Raw genomic sequence first — 22,037 nt, forward strand, 5'->3', positions numbered from 1 at the left:
AGGCCATAGAACTTTCCACAAATAATTCCAAGAGCATATCCAATCGATTTATAAATTGCAAGTGATGGACTATCCACCATGACCCTGGGTAAATTGTTCCAATGATTAATTACCCTCACTGTTAAAAATGTATGTTGTATTTCCAGTTGAATATATCTTTGGAGCCATCCAGGTCCTGTATCCCAGGGTTCTTAGTATCTTGCTACCTGAAGCTACTCTAGGATTTGGTTCATGCTGTATAGTGGGAGAACTTGTCTGTCATTCCCAAGCCCCTCTGTGGAAGTTTTCTTGGCCCACCAACACATCTAGCCATGGCATGTGAAGCTCTGCACGTTGCTTGCTTTTGTCCATTCCAGCCAGAGCTAAGCCCTGGATCCAGAACTGATGGAAGAGCTTTTCCTGCTCACAGCTGCACTGTTATTGCCGGTCACAGATGGAGAGTCTGTGAGATAGTGGTGAACATTTCAGCAGCAGTTTTTGCCCATTTGAAATCAGTGGCAGAGGCTCTCAGGGCAAGGGGGTGGTTTACAGCCAAGGCTGCCACCTGTGGCCTGCTCAGAAGCTCCTGCTATCAATGATGCCAGTCCACAGACACAATGTATAAGAATTACATATTAAATTCATTAAAAAACAAAATTGGGGCCTGGTTTGGGAGGATTGGAAGGACATCTCAATAAGGTTCACGGTACCCATGTTGGTTTTAACATTATTTCAGGTCAGGAAAATCTTGGAAGATGTTAATCTCTTAGAAATACCAGAGTGGAAAGGAGAACTATGTTTCCAGGTCTGTAGAGGTATTCCATCTATCTGTGTGAAGGAGATTTTTTGGCATCTGATGCATGAATGGAGAGTAGAGTTTCTCCTGCATGAAAAATTTTCAAGCATCACCAGCCAGAAGTGAGGGAAAATTCAGGCACACATTTCGCAAAATGTTGAGCTAGGATGCAGAGGCTTGCTAGTAGCAAAACTACCCTCCCGCCCCACCTTTGATCCCTCTCTCCAGTCCAGACAACATGCTATGAATGAACAGGGGGGCCACCATCCCCAAATACCTGTCCCCAGTGAGCCTTTGCTGCTTGCTACAGCCACTGGGACTTATACTCCAGACAGTCTTGGACACTGCTGCCATGCTAGCAGTGGTCTAACTCTCTAACAGTTTATCAATGGAACAGAATTACAAAGAGAGGCGTATATGCCCAAATATCCCACTGCTCCCACCATGTCAGGGTTCCTTCCCCACTCAGAACTCTAGGGTACAGATGTGGGGACCTGCATGAAAGACCCCCTAAGCTAATTTCTACCAGCTTAGGTTAAAAATTCCCCAAGGCACAAAGTCTTTGCCCTTGGATTAAGTAAACACTGCCACCACCAAGTGATTTAATAAACAATCAGGGAAAGGACCACTTGGAGTTCCTATTTCCCCAAAATATCCCCCCAAGCACTTACACCCCCTTTCCTGGGGAGGCTTGAGAATAAACAAGATGAGCACAAACCAGCCTTGGATTTTTAAGACCCCAAAAAACCCCAATCAGATTCTTAAAAAACAGAACTTTATTAGAAGAGCAAAAAAAAAAAAATAAGAGAACAACTCTGTAAGATCAGAATGGAAGATAACCTTACAGGCAGTCAGATTCAAAACACAGAGAATCCCTCTAGGCAAAACCTTAAGTTACAAAAAGACACAAAAACAGGAATACACATTTCCTCCAGCACAGCAAATTTCACAAGCCAAAACAAAGAAAATTTAACGCATTTTCTAGCTAGATTATTTAATAACTTTATAGGAGTTGGAGGGTTTGCATCCTTGATCTGTTCCCGGCAAAGGTATCACACAGAAAGACAAAAGCCTTTTCCCCCGCTCCAGATTTAAAAGTATCTTGTCCCGTCATTGGTCATTTTGGGTCAGGTGCCAGCCAGGTTACTTGAGCTTCTTAACCCTTTACAGGTAAAAGGACTTTGCCTCTGGCCAGAAGGTATTTTATAGCACTGTATACAGAAAGGTGGTTACCCTTCCCTTTATATTTATGACATGCATGCTAAGCCTATAACCCAGATTCTTTTTTCTGAGCATATAAATTACTAAAAAAATAACTGCTTGATCCTTGTTAGAATAACTAGTGGGGATTGAGGGGGAGTGAAGGGGGTGCCAGGGAAATGGGATGGCTTTCACAGAAATGTAGGGCTGGAAGGGACCTAGAGAAGTCATAAGTCAAGTTACCTGTGCTGAGGTAGGACCAAGTAAACCTAGACCATCCCTGACAGATATTTGTCTGTTCTTAAAAACTTCCAGTGATGTGATTCCACAACTTTCCTTGGAAGCCTATTCCAGAACTTAACCACCCTTATAATTAGAAATTTTTTCCTACTATCTAACCTAAATCTTCCTTGCTGCAGATTAAGCTCATTACTTTTTGTCCTGCCTTCAGAGGACATGGAGAACAGTTGATGACATTCTCTTTATAACAGCCCATAACATACAGTATTTAAAGACTGTTATCGGCTCCCTATTAGGTCTTCTTTTCTCAAGACTAAACTTGCTCAATTATTTTGTTAACCTTTTCTCATAGATCAGGTTTTCTAAACCTTTTATGATTTTTGTTGCTCTCCAATTTATCGACGTCTATCCTAAAGTGTGGTGCTCAGAACTGGACACAGTACTCCAGCTGAGGCCTCATGCATGGGTGGCGGGTATCATAAGCTGGGGGTAGGGTTGCCAATTTTGGTTGGACATATTCCTGGAGGTTTCATCACATGACATAGTCTTTACTTAAAGATTCATCTTTAATTTCTGGAGATTTCAGGACACTCTGGCTGGCAATCCTAACTGGGGGAGGTTGTGCCCCCCCAAACAGTCAAGTGTGGCCCCACCTACACTCTGCCCCAAGTTCTGCTTCCCGCTCAGCATAGTTCCACTAGTCTCTGTGGCCCCCACTTGTGCCGTGCCTGTGCCACCCGCCCTCCCGGTGCTCCAGGGATGGGGAGGCTAGGGCCACACCACCCACGCTCCCATCGCTCCAGAGCTGGCGGGGGGCTGCGGCCATGCTGCCCGCCCTCCCGTTGCTCTGGGGGGAAGGGGTGTTGGTCACCTTCCCGGCGGTCTGGGGGTACTAGCCTGGGGCAGGGGCCAGAGGCTGCGATGTGAGGGCTTTTGGCCTCCAGCAGGGGGTGTGAATGGGGCGGGGCCTTAGGCAAAAGGGGCGGGGTTGGGGGCTAGCCTCCCCCAGCTGGCAGTTCACACACCACCCATGGCCTTATGGGTGCTTAACAGAACAGAACAATTAGCTCCTTTGTCTTACATATGACACTCCTATTAATACATCCTAGAATGATATTATCCTTTTCACAACTGCATCACACAGTGGACTCAGATTCAACTGGTGATTCATTCTAACCCTCAGATCCTTTTCAGCAGTACTACCTCCTAGACAGTTATTCCCCATTTTGTAGTTGTGCATTTGATTTTTTTCTCCCTAAGTGAAGTACCTGGCACTTGTCATTCTGGAATTTTGTTGTGTTGATTTCAGATCAATTTACCTATTTGTCAAGGCTGTTTTGAATTCTGCCCTCAACAGAAGCTAAATCTAACCCCCTGCATGTAATTCCTCCATATCAACTCCGCCTACTTATGCAGCAATTCTCAATGTAATAAAGGTGGCTGACACTAATTACCAGTCTCTGGCTTCAGGTCCTGCCCTGGTGCTACTTCTTCTTCAGACTCCTCCCCAGGCCCATCCCCAAAACAGATCTTTGGAATATGGCACCAAGATGTTCCCTAGCCCATCCTGCTGTGTAGCCTGATCCAAGGCCAGTTCCAGCACTGTGGTTTGTTCCAGGTTCTGCTCCTCTGACTCTTCCACCAGGCTCACCTGTAGTGCTGTCCCTGACCCCTCTGCCTCTACTCTGAAAAGCATACCTTCCCCACTCGGGAGATAGTCATAGAGGACTGTGAGTTCTGTGCCAGGGGTGGTGGCGAACACCTGGTTGAAGAAGTCTTCATAGCGGTGGCAGGTAGCCAGAGAGATGCTGGACTTGCAATTTTCATTCTTTGCCTTGCAGTAAGCAGACTGGAGGTCTTTAATATGCTCCCTGCAGTGGACAGCAGTCCAGTTGATCCCCACTGCTCCCAGGCTCTTGGAGAGCTTTTCATGTAAATTCACATTTCTGATGCTTCTTCCAAAATCATAGTCCCTACAGTTCTTACACCAGAGATTAACCAGAACCTTGGGGCACTCCTCTGGCCAGCTAGCAGCATGCTGAAGGGGCATCTTCTGTCTGTCTGAACTGATGAGATGAGGTGTTGTTTCTGTGCCCTGTCTGAAATGCAAGTTGTTAATTTACGACTCCTCAGATTATCTGAGAAATGTGCTAACTTTTAACAAATATTCAGTGCTCTTAAAATGAAATAGAAACAAAGATGTTTTATGGTCTCACAATATCTGCATCTTTTCTAATTGTATTACCATTTTTTTCAATACAATATGAAATGTGTTTGTACAGTACACGTCATACAAATATCACATAATAAAACAAAATTAAAAGCAACATCAAATGAAATAGTTTTCTAGCTAAACTTAAAAACATAAACATGATTCAGCATTTTAGTCCTTCTTGGTCTTGCCCATCCATCCTACAACAGCTAGCTCTGGCCTAAATTTTCATAAAGAACTAGTGATTTATGATCCCTCAAATTTTGGGTGCTTAGCTTGAGACATCTTAAAGAGGTCTCATTTTCAGCAAGTGGGTGTTCAGTATGTTCTAGAAATTAGGCCCCTTCAATGTATCTCGAGTTGGGCACCCAAAAATTCACTAGTCACTTTTCAAATCCTCATTCCTGGTGACTGAAGAAAGAGGAGTGGGAGGAAAAGAGAAGATGTGTGTATGTGTAAATATCTATGCACTGCCAGCACTCCAGCCACCTCTCCACATAGTTGGACAATCAGTTTGGGTCATTTCTTCTTTTATTTTAATTTTTAGTATGTAAGTTTAATTGGCTTGCTTCTGATCAGACTACACTGGTATAAATCAGGAGTAAATCCATTAACTTAAATGAAGTTATTGTACACTGAGATAAAATCTGTTCAGTCAGATCAAAATTGGGCCCCTTTTCAATCCTGCATTTCAAAGACAGTACAATAAATGTTGATTACCAGTATGTGACTATTGAAAAATGTTCAAATATTCCACTGTTTGATGGATGAAACTGCACAGAGATGGATTAACCTCCCCTTGCAAATATCTCAGTATAATTGATGTTTGAAGAGGTGTGATCAAATAAAATTGGCAGAGGAGGCACATAGTTTGGAAAAAACTGAGGTCAACCATCAGGCAGCCTCTGGTTTGCGGAAAGGCTGTTCTGCTTGACTGCCAGCAGTCACAAGATAAGGAGTATTAGTCGGGGTTGGAATCTGGATGGGATACCTCCATGAATTTCCTGGTACTACAGGAGGTAGTATTGGTGAATCAGTCTGTGGCACTCTTTGTTGTGTCTGCACAGAATACCATGCCCAGCATGGTCCTAAGGTACATAATCCTGTCTTTCAGATAAAATTGTCAGTAAATATCCAATGGTGCTTTTCAAATGAATGTTAGCTCCAGTGTCCTAACCAAATTCCATTTGATGTAATTAATTGTGCTCTGCCTATGTACGTTCCCTTGAAATTTTAATTGAGTGTTATTCACTTCCTGTTCTAAGTGGCTTCATGCTTTCCTATGCCCTGTTAAACACTTGCCTTGTTTTACTGAAGAAGGGGAAGTATTTTTAGTGGTGGGTTGCAGTCTAAAGTCTGTAATGGCACTATGGATCTGATCCACCAGTCATTACAGAGACAAAACTCCCACGGACCCTAGTTTAATCAGCATAGCATCTGGCTCTTTATATATTTGGCCTGTGGCAAAATTACAATTTGTACATCTCTCTATATGACCTCTATCTGTACACCTCACAGTCAGTAGGGGATTTTGTTCTCATAATACCCCTATGAGGTAGGAAAGTATTTTCACCATTTTAAACATGGAAAACTGAGGCAGAGTGTAGAGATTATGTGTAAAACTTTCAAAAGCACCTAAATGACCTATCAGTCTAAATCCCATTTTCAAAATGAACTTTATGCACTTAGGAGCCCAAGTGTCATATAAAGTCATTGGGACACTGTGACACTTCCTCAGGGGTACCCAGGGTTGTGAGGGACCTTACTACCACCTGCCCTTTGCGTGAAGAAGCCTAGTCTGTGCCTGCCAGAGGTCAGTTTCCTGATTTCAAGAGACACAGGCAACCCAAGTACTCTCCTCTCAGCCTACTCAGGCTCAGCCATCCCTTTGCAGGTTAGTGATAGTTACGTTCCAACCCCCAAGTCCTTTGAGCATCCCCCTGGAGTGTCCAGCCCCTGTTCCCAAAGGAATAGTGCACACCAGCTTATTAGTTTTACCTCAGGATTACTGCTCTGTTTAACACACAGCACTGAGATATGTTTATAGTGAGAACAAGAATAAGTTTATTTAACAGAGTAGAGATTTGCAAATAAGCAGGTACGATTAACGGAAACAAAAGGTTTCATATAAAATAAAATCATAACACGCATTCCAGAGCCTAAACATAACTAACATGATGCCCTTTTGTCTAATAAGGTACTGTTTACCCAAAGTCCTTCTCATAACATTTTTCAGCCTGGATAGCTGATACCCTCCTTTATTAAGTCCAAGCCCACTGACTTGTCTACCCAGATGAAGGATGTCAGGGCGTCTCTCTGCACCCCTAGATATATTAGACAAGACCTTTGTTTTTACCTGTAAGCAGGGTCCTTCTGCAGTTCATCTCTTCCTGTTAATTTCTTCTCCTGAAGTCCCTGCAATCTCTTCATTAGCATTTGATTCAGAATGCCAATAGACTTCCATTGTAAGATACACAATACACAATGGTCAGCCAGGGAGATAAGTATATTCTACCGCCTGTTTTGTGGAACCTGTCTTAAGGCATTTTACCTCTGGGTGACCTGTCTTTAACTTCAAGACTTTAAGAACATAGTTTTCAATATATATACATACCTCCTTACATACTATCTGCACACACATTTCACAAAGGTTATGATGATCAGCGTGACACAAGGTTTCAGCTGAGTCCTCACATGACACTCTTTGGTGAACTAGTATGTAAATACCAGACCCAGGGAATCCCTGTAACACCTATGCACCCCTGTGTCCTCTGCTAATTGGCACCAAGAGCTCCTTGGGTCACAGACATAGAGTCCTAAGTCACGTATGTGCTTCTGAAAGTTTTACTCCATATCTGCTGCACCAGTGCCAATAAACCTGTGTTCACCACCAGCCTTCTCTGAGAATGCCCGAAGTCTGTTTGTGCCATTTGCCATCTCACAATACCTCCTACTCTTAAAGGTTTTACTAAATGTCCTATGACAAGTTTACAGAAGCTTTTCGCACAGTCATTCTCAGATGCTTCAGACATGTTGAATCCTCTTATCCCTTATGGGGTTGAGGGAAGCAATGTAGAATACCCCAGCCTGGAGAGGGGCTGAGGTACATCTCTTTCTGCACATGCCATCATGAATCTGCTGGGTGCATGTGTCATTTTAGCAGTAGTGTCACTATCCTTGCCTCCATCTATGCAAGTTTCGGTTATATAACTTCATGCAGGTGAATTCCACAATCTGTGATAGTTACATTTAGACAGAAATAAAACAGAATTCCAAAACCAGGAAAAAGTAACTGAAAACTGTTCAGAAATCAGTTTACCTCTCCTCTGCCAGAGAGACAGGAAAGTCATGTCTTGTAGGACACTTTTGGACCATGGGTGAAGTCCTCACCCCTGTTCCATCCCCTTTACAATACGTAAAAGGGCTAGAACAGCACAGAGGGAATACAGAAGTTCAGTTCTGGCTAGGGGAGGATTCTCCTGCACAGATACTGTGGAAGACAGCTGTAAAGCTGCCTTCTAAGGATCTCCTTGCAAGCCCTGGCAAAGGGGTTTGGTGCGGGTGGGGCTTGGAGAAAGAGGGGGCATGTTAGGGGCATGGCTGCAATATGCAGTGCTTTGGTGATTCTGAGACATGCTGCCAGCAATAAGGCAGCCCAGGTAGGTTGTCAGGGGTGTCTAAATTAAGTTGGAGACCCTCCAGATATCAAAGCAGCCCAGGATCAAGAGGGTGCAAAGGTGGCTTTAAGCCAACATAGTCCCCTTAGCGTTCTGTGCTGAATCTCAGAGGCGCAGAACAGAATCTCACCCACAAATCACTCTGCAAACCCAGACAGCCCCAACTCAACCCCTGAAAATAACATCTCCTGCTACAAGGAATTCTCATCTTATTTCACAGAGATGATCATCTCTGCATCTGTGGTAACCTCATAGGACACCAAGAATAGGAAGTTGTCATAAATATAAAGGGAAGGGTAAACCCCTTTAAAATCCCTCCTGGCCAGAGGAAAAATCCTCTCACCTGTAAAGGGTTAAGAAGCTAGGATAACCTCGTTGGCACCTGACCAAAATGACCAATGAGGAGACAAGATACTTTCAAAAGCTGGGGGAAAAAACAAAGGGTCTGTCTGTGTGATGCTTTTGCCGGGGACAGAACAGGAATGGAGTCTTAGAATTTAGTAAGTAATCTAGCTAGATATGCGTTAGATTATGATTTCTTTAAATGGCTGAGAAATTAAGTTGTGCTGAATAGAATGAATATTCCTGTCTGTGTGTCTTTTTGTAATTTAAGGTTTTGCCTAGAGGGCTTCTCTATGTTTTGAATCTAATTACCCTGTAAGGTATTTACCATCCTGATTTTACAGAGGTGATTCTTTTTACTGTTTCTTCTATTAAAATGTTTCTTTTCAAGAACTGAATGCTTTTTTTCATTGTTCTAAGATCCAAGGGTTTGGGTCTGTGGTCACCTATGCAAATTGGTGAGGATTTTTACCAAACCTTCCCCAGGAAGTGGGGTGCAAGGGTTGGGAGGATTTTGGGGGGGAAAGACGTTTCCAAACAACGTTTTCCCAATAAACCCAGATAAACGTTTGGTGGTGGCAGTGGAAGTCCAAGGGCAAAGGGTAAAATAGTTTATACCTTGGGGAAGTTTTAACCTAAGCTGGTAAAAGGAGGTTTTCATGCAGGTCCCCACATCTGTACCCTTTCAGAGGTGGTTCAGAGTGGGGAAGGAACCTTGACAGAAGTCTAGAGCAGAGCTAGAAGCACACCACCATCCTCCCAAGTATTTGCCCTGTTCACCCATGAAGATGTTATAGAACTATTGATGGCAACCAGGGCCATTATTTGCAATTCTCACCTCTGTCGTTCCAGGGTGGTGAAAGAGAGCAGAGGATTCCTTGGACCCGTACTACCAGAGATCATCAATTCTTCCTTTGATGAAGGCAGTCTTCCACTCTCCCTAAAGAACCATCTGGTCACTACAAAATAAACAATTGCTTGAAGTTAGAGACCTCATAAACTACAGCCCAGTCTGTAAACTCCCCTTTCTAAACAAACTAATTGAGAAGTTAGGGAAAGAAATCTCCAGTACTACCTGTTGCTCACTAATCAGTGAATTCTTCTAGGTCACACTTGAGGCCAGGATTTAATGCAGACAGTACCTGTTGATCTTGTTGGTGACTTCTCTCTGTCTATAGAAAAAGGAAATGTATCCACACTCATTCTGCTGGACTTCTCTGTGGCATTTGATACTACAGATCCCCAAATTGTTCCTGTCCCATCTCGAAGAAGCTTCATGGGTGACCAGAAATACCTAGAAATGGCCTGTGTTCCTTCCTCTTGGATTGGATGGGCAACTGATCCATCACTTCCAAAGTCCTCCTCTGCAGAGTCCCACAAGCTCTATCTTCACCACTATATTATTTAACTTCTACATGAAGCCATGGGGAGAACTGATGTGACAACACAGGCTGACATCCCAGCAGTACACAAATGACACCCAGCACTATATCTTCTCTACAGCATTACTCCTAGCTCTCTCAGGGTGAAACTCACCCCTCTGCAGAAGATAAGCACATGGCCGACACACCAGCTGAATACTGCTTATGTCTTCCTTGTTCATATTAAACCTGCTGCCTGTTCATTTCATTGCATGACCCCTGATTTTTGTATTGTGTGAAAGGGTAAATAACACTGCTCTATTCACTTTTTCCATACCGTTCATGATTTTATGGACTGCTATCATATCCTCCCTTAGCTGACCTTTTTCTAATCTGAACAGCCCTAATCTTTTTAGTCTTTCCTTATATGGAAGCCATTCCATAACCTTGATCATCTTTGTTGTCCCCTTCTCTGAACCTTTTCCAGTCAACTATATCTTTTTGAGGTAGGGAGACTTAACTGGACACAGTATTCAAGGTATTGGTGCACCATAGATTTATATTATGGCATTATGATATTTTCTGCCTTATTTTCTATCCCTTTTCCTAACAGTTCCTAACATGCTGTTAGCCATTTTGACCTGTGTTGCACATTGAGCAGAAGTTTTCATAGAACTATCCATGGTGACTCCAAGATCCCTTTCTTGGGTGGTAACAGCTGATTTATAACTCATTATTGTATATGTATCATTGGGATTATTTTTTCCAATGTGCATTCCTTTGGATTTATCAACAGTGAATTTCTTCTGCCATTTTGTTGCTCAATCACCTGGTTTTGTGAGATCCCTTTGTAACTCATTGCAATCTGCTTTGGACTTAACTATCTTGAGTAAATTTGTATAGTTTGCAAACTTTGCCACTTTGCTGTTCACCCCCTTTTCCAGATCATTAATGAATCTCTTGTAGCACAGGTCCCAATACCGATCCTTGGGGCACCTCTCTCCATTGTGAAAAATGACCATTTATTCCTACTCTTTCAAGCAGGTACTGATCCATGAAGGCCCTTCTCTCCTATCCTATGGTTACTTAGTTTCCTTAAGAGCCTTTGATGAGGGACCTTGTCAAAGGCTTTCTGAAAATTCGAGTGCACTATATTGACTGAATCACCCTTATCAACATGCTTCTTGTCTCCCTCGAAGAATTCTAATAGATTGGTGAGGCATGAATTCCTTTTACAAAAGCCATGTTGACTCTTCCTGAACAAATTGTGTTTGTGTCTGATAATTCTGTTCTTTCCTATAGTTTCTACCAGTTTGCCCATTTCTGAAGTTAGGCTTTACCGGCCTGAAATTACCAGGCTCTCCTCTGGAGCCCTTTCAAAAGTCAGCATTATATTAGCCACCTCCCAGTCATCTGGTATAAAGGTTGATTTCAGTCTATTCAACTATTGTGGAATTTGTATTGCTCCAGTGGTTTAATGGTGCTGCTATTCTGTAATAGTCATTCTTGGAGGACCCTTAATGTGCTGTCTCTCTGGGGCTGATAGTTATAGTTTTAATTTCTTTTTCAGTGTCAAACCATCTGTTTAGGTAATCATGTGACCTGAATCACTGTAGTATCTATGCACTTCACAAACATTAATGGTTTTATCCTCAGCACAGCCATGTGAATTAGATTTTACACATGAGTAACTGAGGAAAACTGTGGACCAGCCAAGGTCTGAGCCAAGAGCAGCCAAGTCTTAGTCCAGAGTTTTAACCAAAAGACCATTCTTTTCCGATGCTATACCTTACTCACAAAGCAGGTGGCATATCAAATACTGCAGCTCATGAGGCTGTCGTCCAGCATCTAACATTTGATCGACTGCTCCTGTGGAAATCAACCCATACTAATAAAGACAATGAGTGCATTGACCTTTGCATACTGGTTCAAGAGGTCTTTTAAATGGCTGACAAACTCCCTCCCCACTCCTTGTGAGTGTATAAAGCAAGCCCTTGCTACAAAATAATTGTTGGCTGGAATTTACAGTTCTTTACCTTTAGTGACCAACTGCTTGCCTCTTTTCACTTTGGATATTATAATCCAGCACGAGTGCAGGGAAGTGTGGCTGTTATGCACTCACTTTCCCCATTGCTTCCCTTTTTGGCCCCCCACCACCTCCAGTTTCTTGCCCAGTATCACAAATCAACCCCCATCCATTTTATTGTGCAGCTTTTGTTTTCCATTCAGTGCCTCCTTTCAAACACTATTGGTGATAAATGCATATGTAATCTATGCATTTGCTGACGTGTTCAACAATAAATACTTTATCTCAATACTCATAAATACCTGTCAATATGCATATGAAATACATGTTCCTTATATTGTACTATTTTATACATGCCTTTATCAATGGCAAAGCTGTCCCCATTCTGCTCACCTACTGGAGGAACTCCCTTTTCAGAATCTCTGGGTGGGTGGGAATTTCAGTAGTGCTCAGCATTGGCCTAATTCTGCTACTACTGAAATCGGAGCAGAGTTGGGCCAGCAATGAGCATATTTGAAAATCCCATCCTTTGTAAACAGTTTAGATACTCACATTGAAAATCCACTATAGCAATAGCAAGATCCACTTTAGCATATTTGCAAATGTGCCATTATTCACTCCTGAGGATCAAGATGGGTCTTTTTTGCATTTCTTCATACTACACCTCATGCATGTACTTTAAAGGGGCATTTGTGCTACTTTTCCATCTGTAGGCTTCCCATCTGCACTGTCATCTCATCAGTATATTGATATTGAAAATGTTCCAATATCCTTCACAATGTCAGAATTGCTGCCTGCCTCAAAGATCTATAAGATAATGGACAACACTCAGATCCCCACTCCAAACACATCGTCAAACTCATCCATTTCATCCTCACCCATAAGAATTTTACATTCAACAACAAACACTTTGTCTAAACCATGGGAACAGCCATGGGTACTAGGATGGCTCCCCAATATGCCAGCTTCTTCACAGGCAAACTTGAGGAAGTATTTCTAGACAAATACACTATGAAACCAGTGATATACCTGAGATAAATTGATGATACTGTCATCCTTTGGACAGATGACTTAAACTCCTTCATAAATTTCCACCACAACTTCAACAACCACCACCCAGCCATCAAACTCTCTCTAGAAAACTCTTGCACCAACATCAACTTTGTGGACACCATGATCAGCTTCAGCAATCGAACGCTACTGACAACTATCTACAAGAAACCCACAGTTCACCACACGTACCTTCACAGATCCCCAGACATACCAAGAAATCTGTTATCTATAGCCATGCACTCAGATACCACGGAATATACTCTGAGGAGAAAGTCCAGAATGTACACCATAGCACACTTAAAAGTCACCTTCGCCAAACAAGGACACTCCATCAGAGAAATAGATCACATTATGGAACAGGTCACCCGAATATCCTAAGAGAACTACTTCAATATGGAAAAAAACCCCAGCTTTCTGATCACACACCCCTAGTTATCACCTACCACCCCACACTGGAACCCATACAGGGTATCATTAAGCAATTACAGCAATTACATACTCAGTGGGGACCACATTCTGAAAGAAATCTTTCCCAAATCCCCTCTTTTGGCCTTCAAAACAAACCCACCGTCCCATCACACCAAGCTCATCACCAGAAGCAAGCTGTCCACAGACCAGGACCCACCAACTCAAAGCGGCACCAAATCCTGCCATAACAAGAGACAAAACCTGCAGCAATGATCTGCTGCAATTATCAATACCCCTCACAACACACCTTTCAAGACTTATGGGTCCTACACATGCCTATCACAACATGTGATATAGCTCATCCAGTGCATTAACTGCCTCAGTAACAACTATGTGGGTGAAACCAGACAAATACTATGCTCTCAAATGAACTCACACAGAAAAATGATGAGACAAAAATACCAGATCACTTGTAGGTGGACACTTTTCACAAAATGATCACTCTGTATCTGACCTCTCATCCCTGGTCCTCCAACAGAAACCTGCAAAACGTCTTCAAAAGACCAGCCAGTGAGCTTAAATTCATAGCTTTGTTACACACTAAAAATCATGGTTTTAATAAAGACATTGGATGTATGGTTTATTACAACAATCTGTAATCTACTAACCAGGGCCGGCTCCAGGCACGAGCGTTCCAAGCAGGTACTTGGGACGGCAATCTGCAAGGGGCGGCAGCCCGTGTGCCGTTAGGGTGTTTCCGCGGCGGCAGCAATTCAGCGGCAGCCTCTATCTTCAGTCGCCCATGGCGGCAAATCAGAGGCAGCGTCTATCTTCAGCCACCCGTGGCGGCGGCAATTTGGCGACAGCTCCCATCTCTCCAGCTGCTTGCGGAGGCGGCAATTCAGCGGCAGCTTCTATCTCTTCAGCCGCTCGCGGTGGTGGCAATTTGGCACGCTGCTTGGGGCGGCAAAGACGGTAACCACTGCCACTAAACCCCCCCACCCCCCTTTTATCCTATTACTGCAGAGATGTTAACAGGCCACTTCACCTTACAATATGAATATGTGTTAACTACTTACGCTAAACAATCTGTTCCACCTTGTATTTAGCTGTGACACTCTGAGTACGTTACCCAGTGCTGAAGAAGAGCTCTGTGTAGTTCAAAAGCTTGTCTCTTTTACTAACAGAGGTTGGTCCAATAAATGATATTAACCTGTCCACCCTGTTCCTCTGGCCATGGTCCATCTTGTGCCCATTACAATCTTTCCCTGTTATCAACAGCTCAACAAAGAAAATCAAGGAGGGACACAAATATTAGGTATACTTCTAACTAAATGACTATACCAGTAGAAGACATACGGTTCAAATAATAAAAAGAAAAGGAGTACTTGTGGCACCTTAGAGACTAACAAATTTATTTGAGCATAAGCTTTCGTGAGCTACAGCAATATACCGCATGGCAGTGAAAATGCAGAGTACTTGGGCTTTGAGCATGTCCAATCAATTTGTGGCATTATTTTCTTTGATGATGCCTAACATGGAATATCTGCGGTAGCAAAGTTCACACCTTTGGTGAAAATTAATGATTAAAAATAAAAGAAGAGAGACAGTAGTTCATATTGGGATTTATCTCATTATGTTTTGCTCTATTTGGGTATATTGTTTTGGAAATCATGATTCAGTTGGAAGGTTAGGGTCTGGTGCAAAATTAGTTGTCTCTTTTAAAATTTGATGGGCCTACAATATTCCAGGAAAGTAAATTCAAAGAAGGGCCAACCAATAATCAGATTTACTAATGGGATTTTACTGATTTATAATAAAAATGTATTTCAGCTATTTTTATTTAAGCTGTAAAATGCACAATAAAAGCTGGCTCAATGTAAGCAGAAAGTTTTAAGGAAATATTCATTTTAAAAAAACTAATGAGATTCAGGTTAGATAGTTTATGTATTTAAAAACTATATGATTTTATCGCTTTGGGGAAAATAGTGAAATAATTTAAAAATGAAGAAGATTTTTCCTTACTACAGGCTGGGCATTTCCTATAGAATTTACTGTTGAGCATAAAGTCTTTAAACACTGCAAATCTTCCCAAAGAATATCACACACTGACCTTTGATACACAACCCTTGTAAGCTGGAAGTTCTCAGAAGGAATCACTTTTGGTTTGGAAAGAGGTTGGTGTTATTGTACTCACAGGAAGACCAAATATTTATAACATTCAAGGAGGCTAGAGTTACTTATATTTATACAGACACCCTCAACTTAGACATTTTCTCAGAGAAACATTTTATTTCCAGAACACTCCATGAAACAGGATTTAGTCAGTTAACAAATCAGCTCTTAGAAGTAGAAGCAGTTAATAAAAACATCACCAATCTGTATTCATTTCTTCTTAGCAAGCATGAGGGTTGAATTGAAGAAAGTAAAGGCTAATTGGAAAAAGGATTTTAATGTAGAATATTCTGAGCACAAATGCAGCAAATTATGGTGACAAGTGCACAAAAGGCAAAATAAAAATTAGTGCTTTTGCCATGTACTAATGGACTGCTGGGAAGTTCAAAAATTGCAATAAGTGGAAAATCAACATACACGTGGAAACCCATTGGTTGAAATTCATCCCCATGCAAAGGGCGCACAAAAGGCCTGTGCTCCACTTAATTCCCACTAATTCCCAATAGTCATTATGCTGTTTCTCTTCAGAAGGCTGCATTTCACCTTTTGTGAATTAACAAGTATGGCTTCGATCCTGCAAAGACTAACCTATGTGTGAGATTTCCATCAGAAGTACCCCAAGACACCTTGTCTGTGTACGACTTGGCAACTGAAGGTATACAAAAAAAACCCCAAGAAGAGTGCATCACAAAACCTCCTTCCCCCCACCCGCCCGCCATGTATGCAACATCACTGCAGTACTTAGCACTTATATAGTCAAAGAAAGTCAAAAACAATGAGCCTGATCCAACAAACCTTAGTAATGCAAATACTTTCAATGAAGTTAGGGGGGGCCGTGTGGAAGATTAAGGCCTTGTCTACACTACAACGTTTTGTCCGCAAAAGTTATGCCACTTTAATTAAAGTGCTTTAATTAAAACCACTGTTGCATGCTAGCTCCTTGTTTCTGCAAAGTGCATCCACACTAACAGCTCTTGCATGAACACTGAAAGCAGTGCACTGTGGTGGCTATCCCACTGTGCAATTGGCTGCACGGTGCTTTGGAAAGGGTTTGCAATGCCTCATGGGGCAGGCAGAGCGTCACATGATACAGGTTTCTCAATCCCATCCTTTCAGAGGCATCCTAGTAGACTGTCAGTCATTTTTCAACTGAAGTGTGTAGGGAAGGGAGAGGAGAGTAGTGTGTCTGGGGCGGGGGAGACAGGAGGCTGACGGACCTATCCTGAAACAGGGGGAGGGGGACATCCCCCCTCCACATGTAACCCCATAGAATAGCACAGCAGTCTCTCCTGCAGCAGCCAGCTCTGCTTGCCTGCGAATGGTTCTGTGATTCCCTCTGACTGAGGGTTGCCAACTTTCTTCTCACACAAAATTGAACACCCTTGCCCTGCCTCCATGCCCCACCCACACTCACTCTATCCCCCCCTCCCTCTGTCGCTCGCTCTCCCCACCATCACTCACTTGCTCATTTTCACCGGACGGCTCAGGGGGCTGGGGTGCGGGAGGGGATGAGGGCTCCAGCTGAGGATACAGGCTCTGGAGTGGGGCCAGGGATGAGGGGTTTGGGGTGCAGGAGGGGGCTCTGGGTTGGGGGGTGTAATCGAGGGTTCGGAGTATGGGAAGGGGCTCCAGGCTGAGTCAGGGGGTTGGGGTGTGGGAGGAGGTACGGGCTCTGGGCTGGGGGTATGGGTTCCAGGGTGGGGCCAGAAATGAGGGGCTCAGGGTGTGGGAGGGGGTTCCAGACTGGGGTAGGGGTTTGGAGTCCTGGGGGGTTGTGGGCTCCAGCTGGGGGTGCAGGCTCTGATGTGGGGTTGGGGATGAGGAATTTGGGGTGCAGGAGGGTGCTCTGGGCTGGGATTGAGGGGTTCAGAGGGTGGGAGAGGGATCAGGGCTGGGGCTGGGGCAGGGGGTTGAGGCCCGGGAGGAGGTCAGGGGTGCAGGCTCTGGGTGGCGCTTACCTCAAGCAGCTCCCAGAAGCAGTGGCATGTCACCTCTCCAGCTCCTATGCTGAGGCTCGGCTAGGTGGTTCTGTGCGCTGTCCCATCCACAGGCACAGCCCCTGCAGCTCCCATTGGCTGGGAGGAGCCGGAGGGGAGACATGCTGGCTGCTTCCCAGGAGCTGCGTGGCGCGGAGGCTAGCAGGGAGCCTGCCAGCCCTGCTGCATGGTGCCGCCAACTAGACAGTCAATGGCCCCATCAGCGTTGCTTACCGGAGCCACCAGGACACCTGCTCACCCTACCTCCAAGTTCTCCCACAGCCTCCTCTGCTGCCAGGAGTGGCATCCTGAACAGCTCTGTGAGCTCTCCGTGCTGAGGAATGTCAAAGGAGCATGTCAGTTCCCACCTCTCCCCCTTCCCCTGCAGCAGCAGTCTGCCTGCCTGTGTTCCTAATGCAGGGCAGAACAAGAGCATTCCATGCTAATGATTTGTTCTTTGTTCCCCAAAAGGAGCAGCAAGCTCAGCTGTCAGATACTTCCTGGAGCTTTGAAAGGGGAGAAGCGCATGCCTTCAGGGCAGCAGAGATCAAAACAGTGAGCAGAGTGGTCACGGCAGGCATTGTGGGATATGGTGGAAGCCAGTTATGTCGACAAAAGAAACAGCAGTGTTTACACTGACGCTTTGTCGCTTTCACTTTGCCACAAAAAGCTTTATGCCTCTCATGCAGGTGATTATGTTATATCAGCAAAACAGCACAGTTTTGCCACCAAAAGTAGCTTTGTAGTTTGTACACCTCCCCTGTTTTGCTGGCAAAAGGCAGCTTTTGCCAACAAAACTTTGTAGTGTAGACAAGGCCTGAGTGTTGCAGAATGAAGCCCATTTGTTAACTGTTCCACATGACAGACTTGTTGTCAGAGATTGGGATGTGAGCAGTCACGCCCAGTGATTGGAGCAGAAGCCAGGCCTAGTGGTTAGAGCAGGATTTGGTAGCCAGAATAGGAGCCCAGAGTTGGAGGCCAGATGCCAGAGCCAGGGGTCAGAGCCGGAGTCAAAAGTCAGGAATCAGAGCCATGGGTCAGAGTTGGGTAAGCTGGAGTGAGGCAAGGCAGGGACCAAAGCAGGAGTGGGGCTGGGTCTGAGGCAAGAGTGGAGCTAGGAACAAGTAGGCACAAGAGCTATTGCAGCCATGGGCAAATGCTTTGAGCAATTGCCAAACTGCAGCTGGCTTAAGCACTGGTCTGCTGACTCTTCCCACCAGTCAGGCAGGGTAGCCAATCAGGCAGCCTACTACAGGCAGCTGCACTTGCTAGGTTGCCTGGAGACTCGCTTTGCTGCAGGCCCTAATTCCTAATACTTGTAAAGCAGGGATATATATATGTATAATTCTCATTTTACAGATGTGAAACTGAATAATGGGGGAAGTAAGCCAAAGGTTTTCTGCCTTTTTCTTTATAAAATGTGCATCATATTAGCTAAGTTAGAATACCAATACTACGTTAAAAGAAAAGGAGTACTTGTGGCACCTTAGAGACTAACAAATTTATTTGAGCATAAACTTTCGTGAGCTACAGCTCACTAACATGGCTGCTGGTCTGAAACCAATACTATGTTAGAATGCCAATACCAATACTAAGTTAGAATACCAAAACCAAAGAAACCAGTCAACAGAGAGCATGGCAATATACTAATATGGTTACAAGGCAATGTAGAAGTGCAGCTTTCTCATTTCAAACTCATACTAAACAATGCCATTGAGTGCAACTTGGGGAAACTAACAAAAAGGAAAATGTCCATCAGTTTTTCTTTTGTTCTTTAAAGATCCTGTTCAAGGAAAGAGTGAGCCAGCAGGTTCACCAAAAGGCTATTTACTGGAACATATTATGCAGGGTGGATTTTTTCTGGCCAGTTGCCATTCTTTTTTTTTTTTTCTTTAAATGTTGCTTGTGGTAGGCATTTATTAAACATTGTCATTTAGCCAAGCAAAGAACATTTGTTTTACGGACACGTTACACAGTTTTTGTATTTTCTTCATGACATTTTTTCCCCCTCTAAAACATGAACTATCGTTGCTACCTAGTACAGATTGGCAAAAATCAAAATGGAGATGTGAACTCCCTCTTCTCTGAATTTTGGTGAAGTTTGCATGCAGACTACCATGCAGACTTTGCAGTTTGACCTCATTTCTCCTTTTTTAGGAATATTTGTTCATATTTTTTTGTTTCTTCTGTAATCTGATTGGTTACTTTAAATTTTACAGGTTAGACAAGCTACAGCTTCTGTTTTTATGTATGAACACATATGAGGATAGATGAAATTTAAAGGTAGGACGCATACCAAAATAGGATTCCTTTTGACCTTAAGAACATTAGGCAAGTCCTGGGTTGGGTGTGGAGATGTGTAGGAATAAAAGGTGGAGGAAACACAGTGGAAAGGATTGAAATAACAGCACTGTGCTCTGTGGTTTGAGTAAAAACTCCAGTTCTTAAGTCTAAAGTAAATTTTAAATGATCATTTTAATGTAAATGTTTTCCTAAAGGTTGAAATTATTAAAGGCTAAAATGAATCAAAGTGGGATATTTAAAATTAAAATATATATTAGTTTTTAAATGTTGGAGGCTGCCTATCTATAGTCTTGAATGTTCGGTGGCTTTTAAATCTAAGAATCCCAATTCTTATCTCCTGTATGATAGGGAGTCTGCCTAAAGTTTCAATATTGATTTGAAAATCTTTATCACTGCTGATACAAGGCAGGATTCTGATCTTGGTTACACTGGTTAACTGAACAATAGAGTTACTCCTGATTTACATCCGTGTAAGTCTAAATTGCGCACACCTACAAATTCAGTGAACATGGATGTATTGTGAGCTAAACTCTCTGCTGCCTCCAATCGAGTTACATCAACAGAGAATTTAGCTTGTATATTTTAGAGGGAATATACTTTGGCATGAAAAATGATAACTTTAATTATATAAAAAAGATAATGTGCCTTTATACTGTATCAGTGATTCTTTAGGCAAACTCACACTGAAGAATCTTGAAAACGTCTCCCACAGGGTATCTATGGAATTCTTGTCATTTATATTCAACTAATTCAGACTGTGGTCTTAAAATTGGCTTCCTTCAATTGAGTTTTGTTATGCACTTGGCATGCTCTGACACCCAAACCTCCCATCTGCAGCCTGCACCTGCATTGCACAATATTTAACTCAAATAACTCTCAACTTCCTGGACCATTAAGGTGTCTTTAAGTTCACAGTTTGCAATCTAGGCCATTCGTTACCATATGAAAGAGATTTACGTGCAGTAAATTGTGTAGGTTTCCAGTTTCTGCAATTTTTCTTTTGTTCTTTGTAAAAGAACTCCTCTCTCTGGCACCGCACTGCTTTTCCGAAGCATACAGCATGGGATGTGAAGGGCAGCACATACTATTTACAGTTTGGACTTAAAATATCAGATTTTGGGTTCTTTCCTTTTTGCTGTATAGTGGCAAAATGTCAATGGGTTATATTTATTCCTTCACGCAAATCACACATCAGTTACAAAGCTGTTGAGACTTTTTCTATTTTTGTTTACAAGATTGTTCACATAAATTAAATCCTACCCTTACTCCTGTGACTCTGGCATAGTTCTGCAGGGGAGAATGGTTCCAGGGGAGCATGGTTCCAGGAAACCATGCACCCCCTGCATGCCAGAGAGTATATCCTCTCCTGCTGATGGGAAGGTTAGGAACACAGTGGGCTAGAGGCAGAGCAGATGGGTGCCCAGAGACTCCAAAATGACATGGAACCAGTAGCCATTCACCCTGGCTCTCCCTCCCTGCCCTCGCTGATCTCGTTGGTGGATTGTCTGCTTACTCAGGCTGTGCACAGGAGACTGGATTTGACTCCATAAAGCAGAAGATTTCTAGGATCATAGGAATTTCCAGTGGACTATGTACAGTATTTCTAACTCCAAGCATTCAAATATCATGAGTCAGGTACCAAAAATCATAAGAGTGGCCTTAAAAAGCATGAGATTTAAAAATAATTATATATATATTGGGTTCCTTTGGTTTGCTTTCTGGCTTTGAGCCTTTGGGTACATTCTCATCATATCTTCAATTTCCCCCTGCAGCCATGATGACTTTCATTTAAAAATGAAAGCTGAACTCGCTTAATCACTTGACTCCAGAAGATGGGGCTTTGAGAAGAACATCAAATATTGCAAGACTTGGGATAAAATTGAGATAGTTGGGAACAAGGCATGTAGTCTGGTATCCTGCCTTGGATAGTGGTCTACAGCCAATCTTTCAGAGGGAGGTGTACCTGTACTCTAGTCTATAAAGAATAATTACTATAGTATTATACCACTGGAGCGTATTTAAAAAGAAGCAAACAAACACCATTTCAAGCCGTCTTTGTGACTTGTAAAGAAATAAAAAAGGGCACAACTCCAATTTTCATCCCTTCAGCAAGTAACATTTAAGTGTATAGTAGGTTGAGAATATCATAAGGAACTGAGTGCTATGACATCACCAACTTTATTAATCGGTATAGCTGAGAGACTAATTGATTTTTCAGTTCAGTGGCGAAATAAAAAAAAATCTGAAAAAAAATTTGGTTCATTTCATACCTGAACTGATTTTTTTAT

General features: G+C 43.0%; 1 protein-coding gene across 1 annotated transcript; it reads right to left on the bottom strand.

Moving 5' to 3' along the window:
* Positions 1 to 1,625: 1,625 nt before the first annotated feature.
* On the bottom strand, positions 1,626 to 14,062 carry LOC140910014 (uncharacterized). Its single transcript, XM_073340115.1, has 3 exons — positions 13,963 to 14,062; positions 9,285 to 9,405; positions 1,626 to 4,314 (listed from the first exon to the last, which is right to left on the bottom strand). The coding sequence occupies exons 2-3, from the start codon at positions 9,347 to 9,349 to the stop codon at positions 3,711 to 3,713; spliced, it is 669 nt and encodes a 222-aa protein (XP_073196216.1). The 5' UTR covers positions 9,350 to 9,405; positions 13,963 to 14,062; the 3' UTR covers positions 1,626 to 3,710.
* Positions 14,063 to 22,037: the final 7,975 nt, after the last annotated feature.

The sequence above is a fragment of the Lepidochelys kempii genome, chromosome 4, assembly GCF_965140265.1.
Source record: "Lepidochelys kempii isolate rLepKem1 chromosome 4, rLepKem1.hap2, whole genome shotgun sequence".
Classification (NCBI taxonomy): domain Eukaryota; kingdom Metazoa; phylum Chordata; order Testudines; family Cheloniidae; genus Lepidochelys; species Lepidochelys kempii.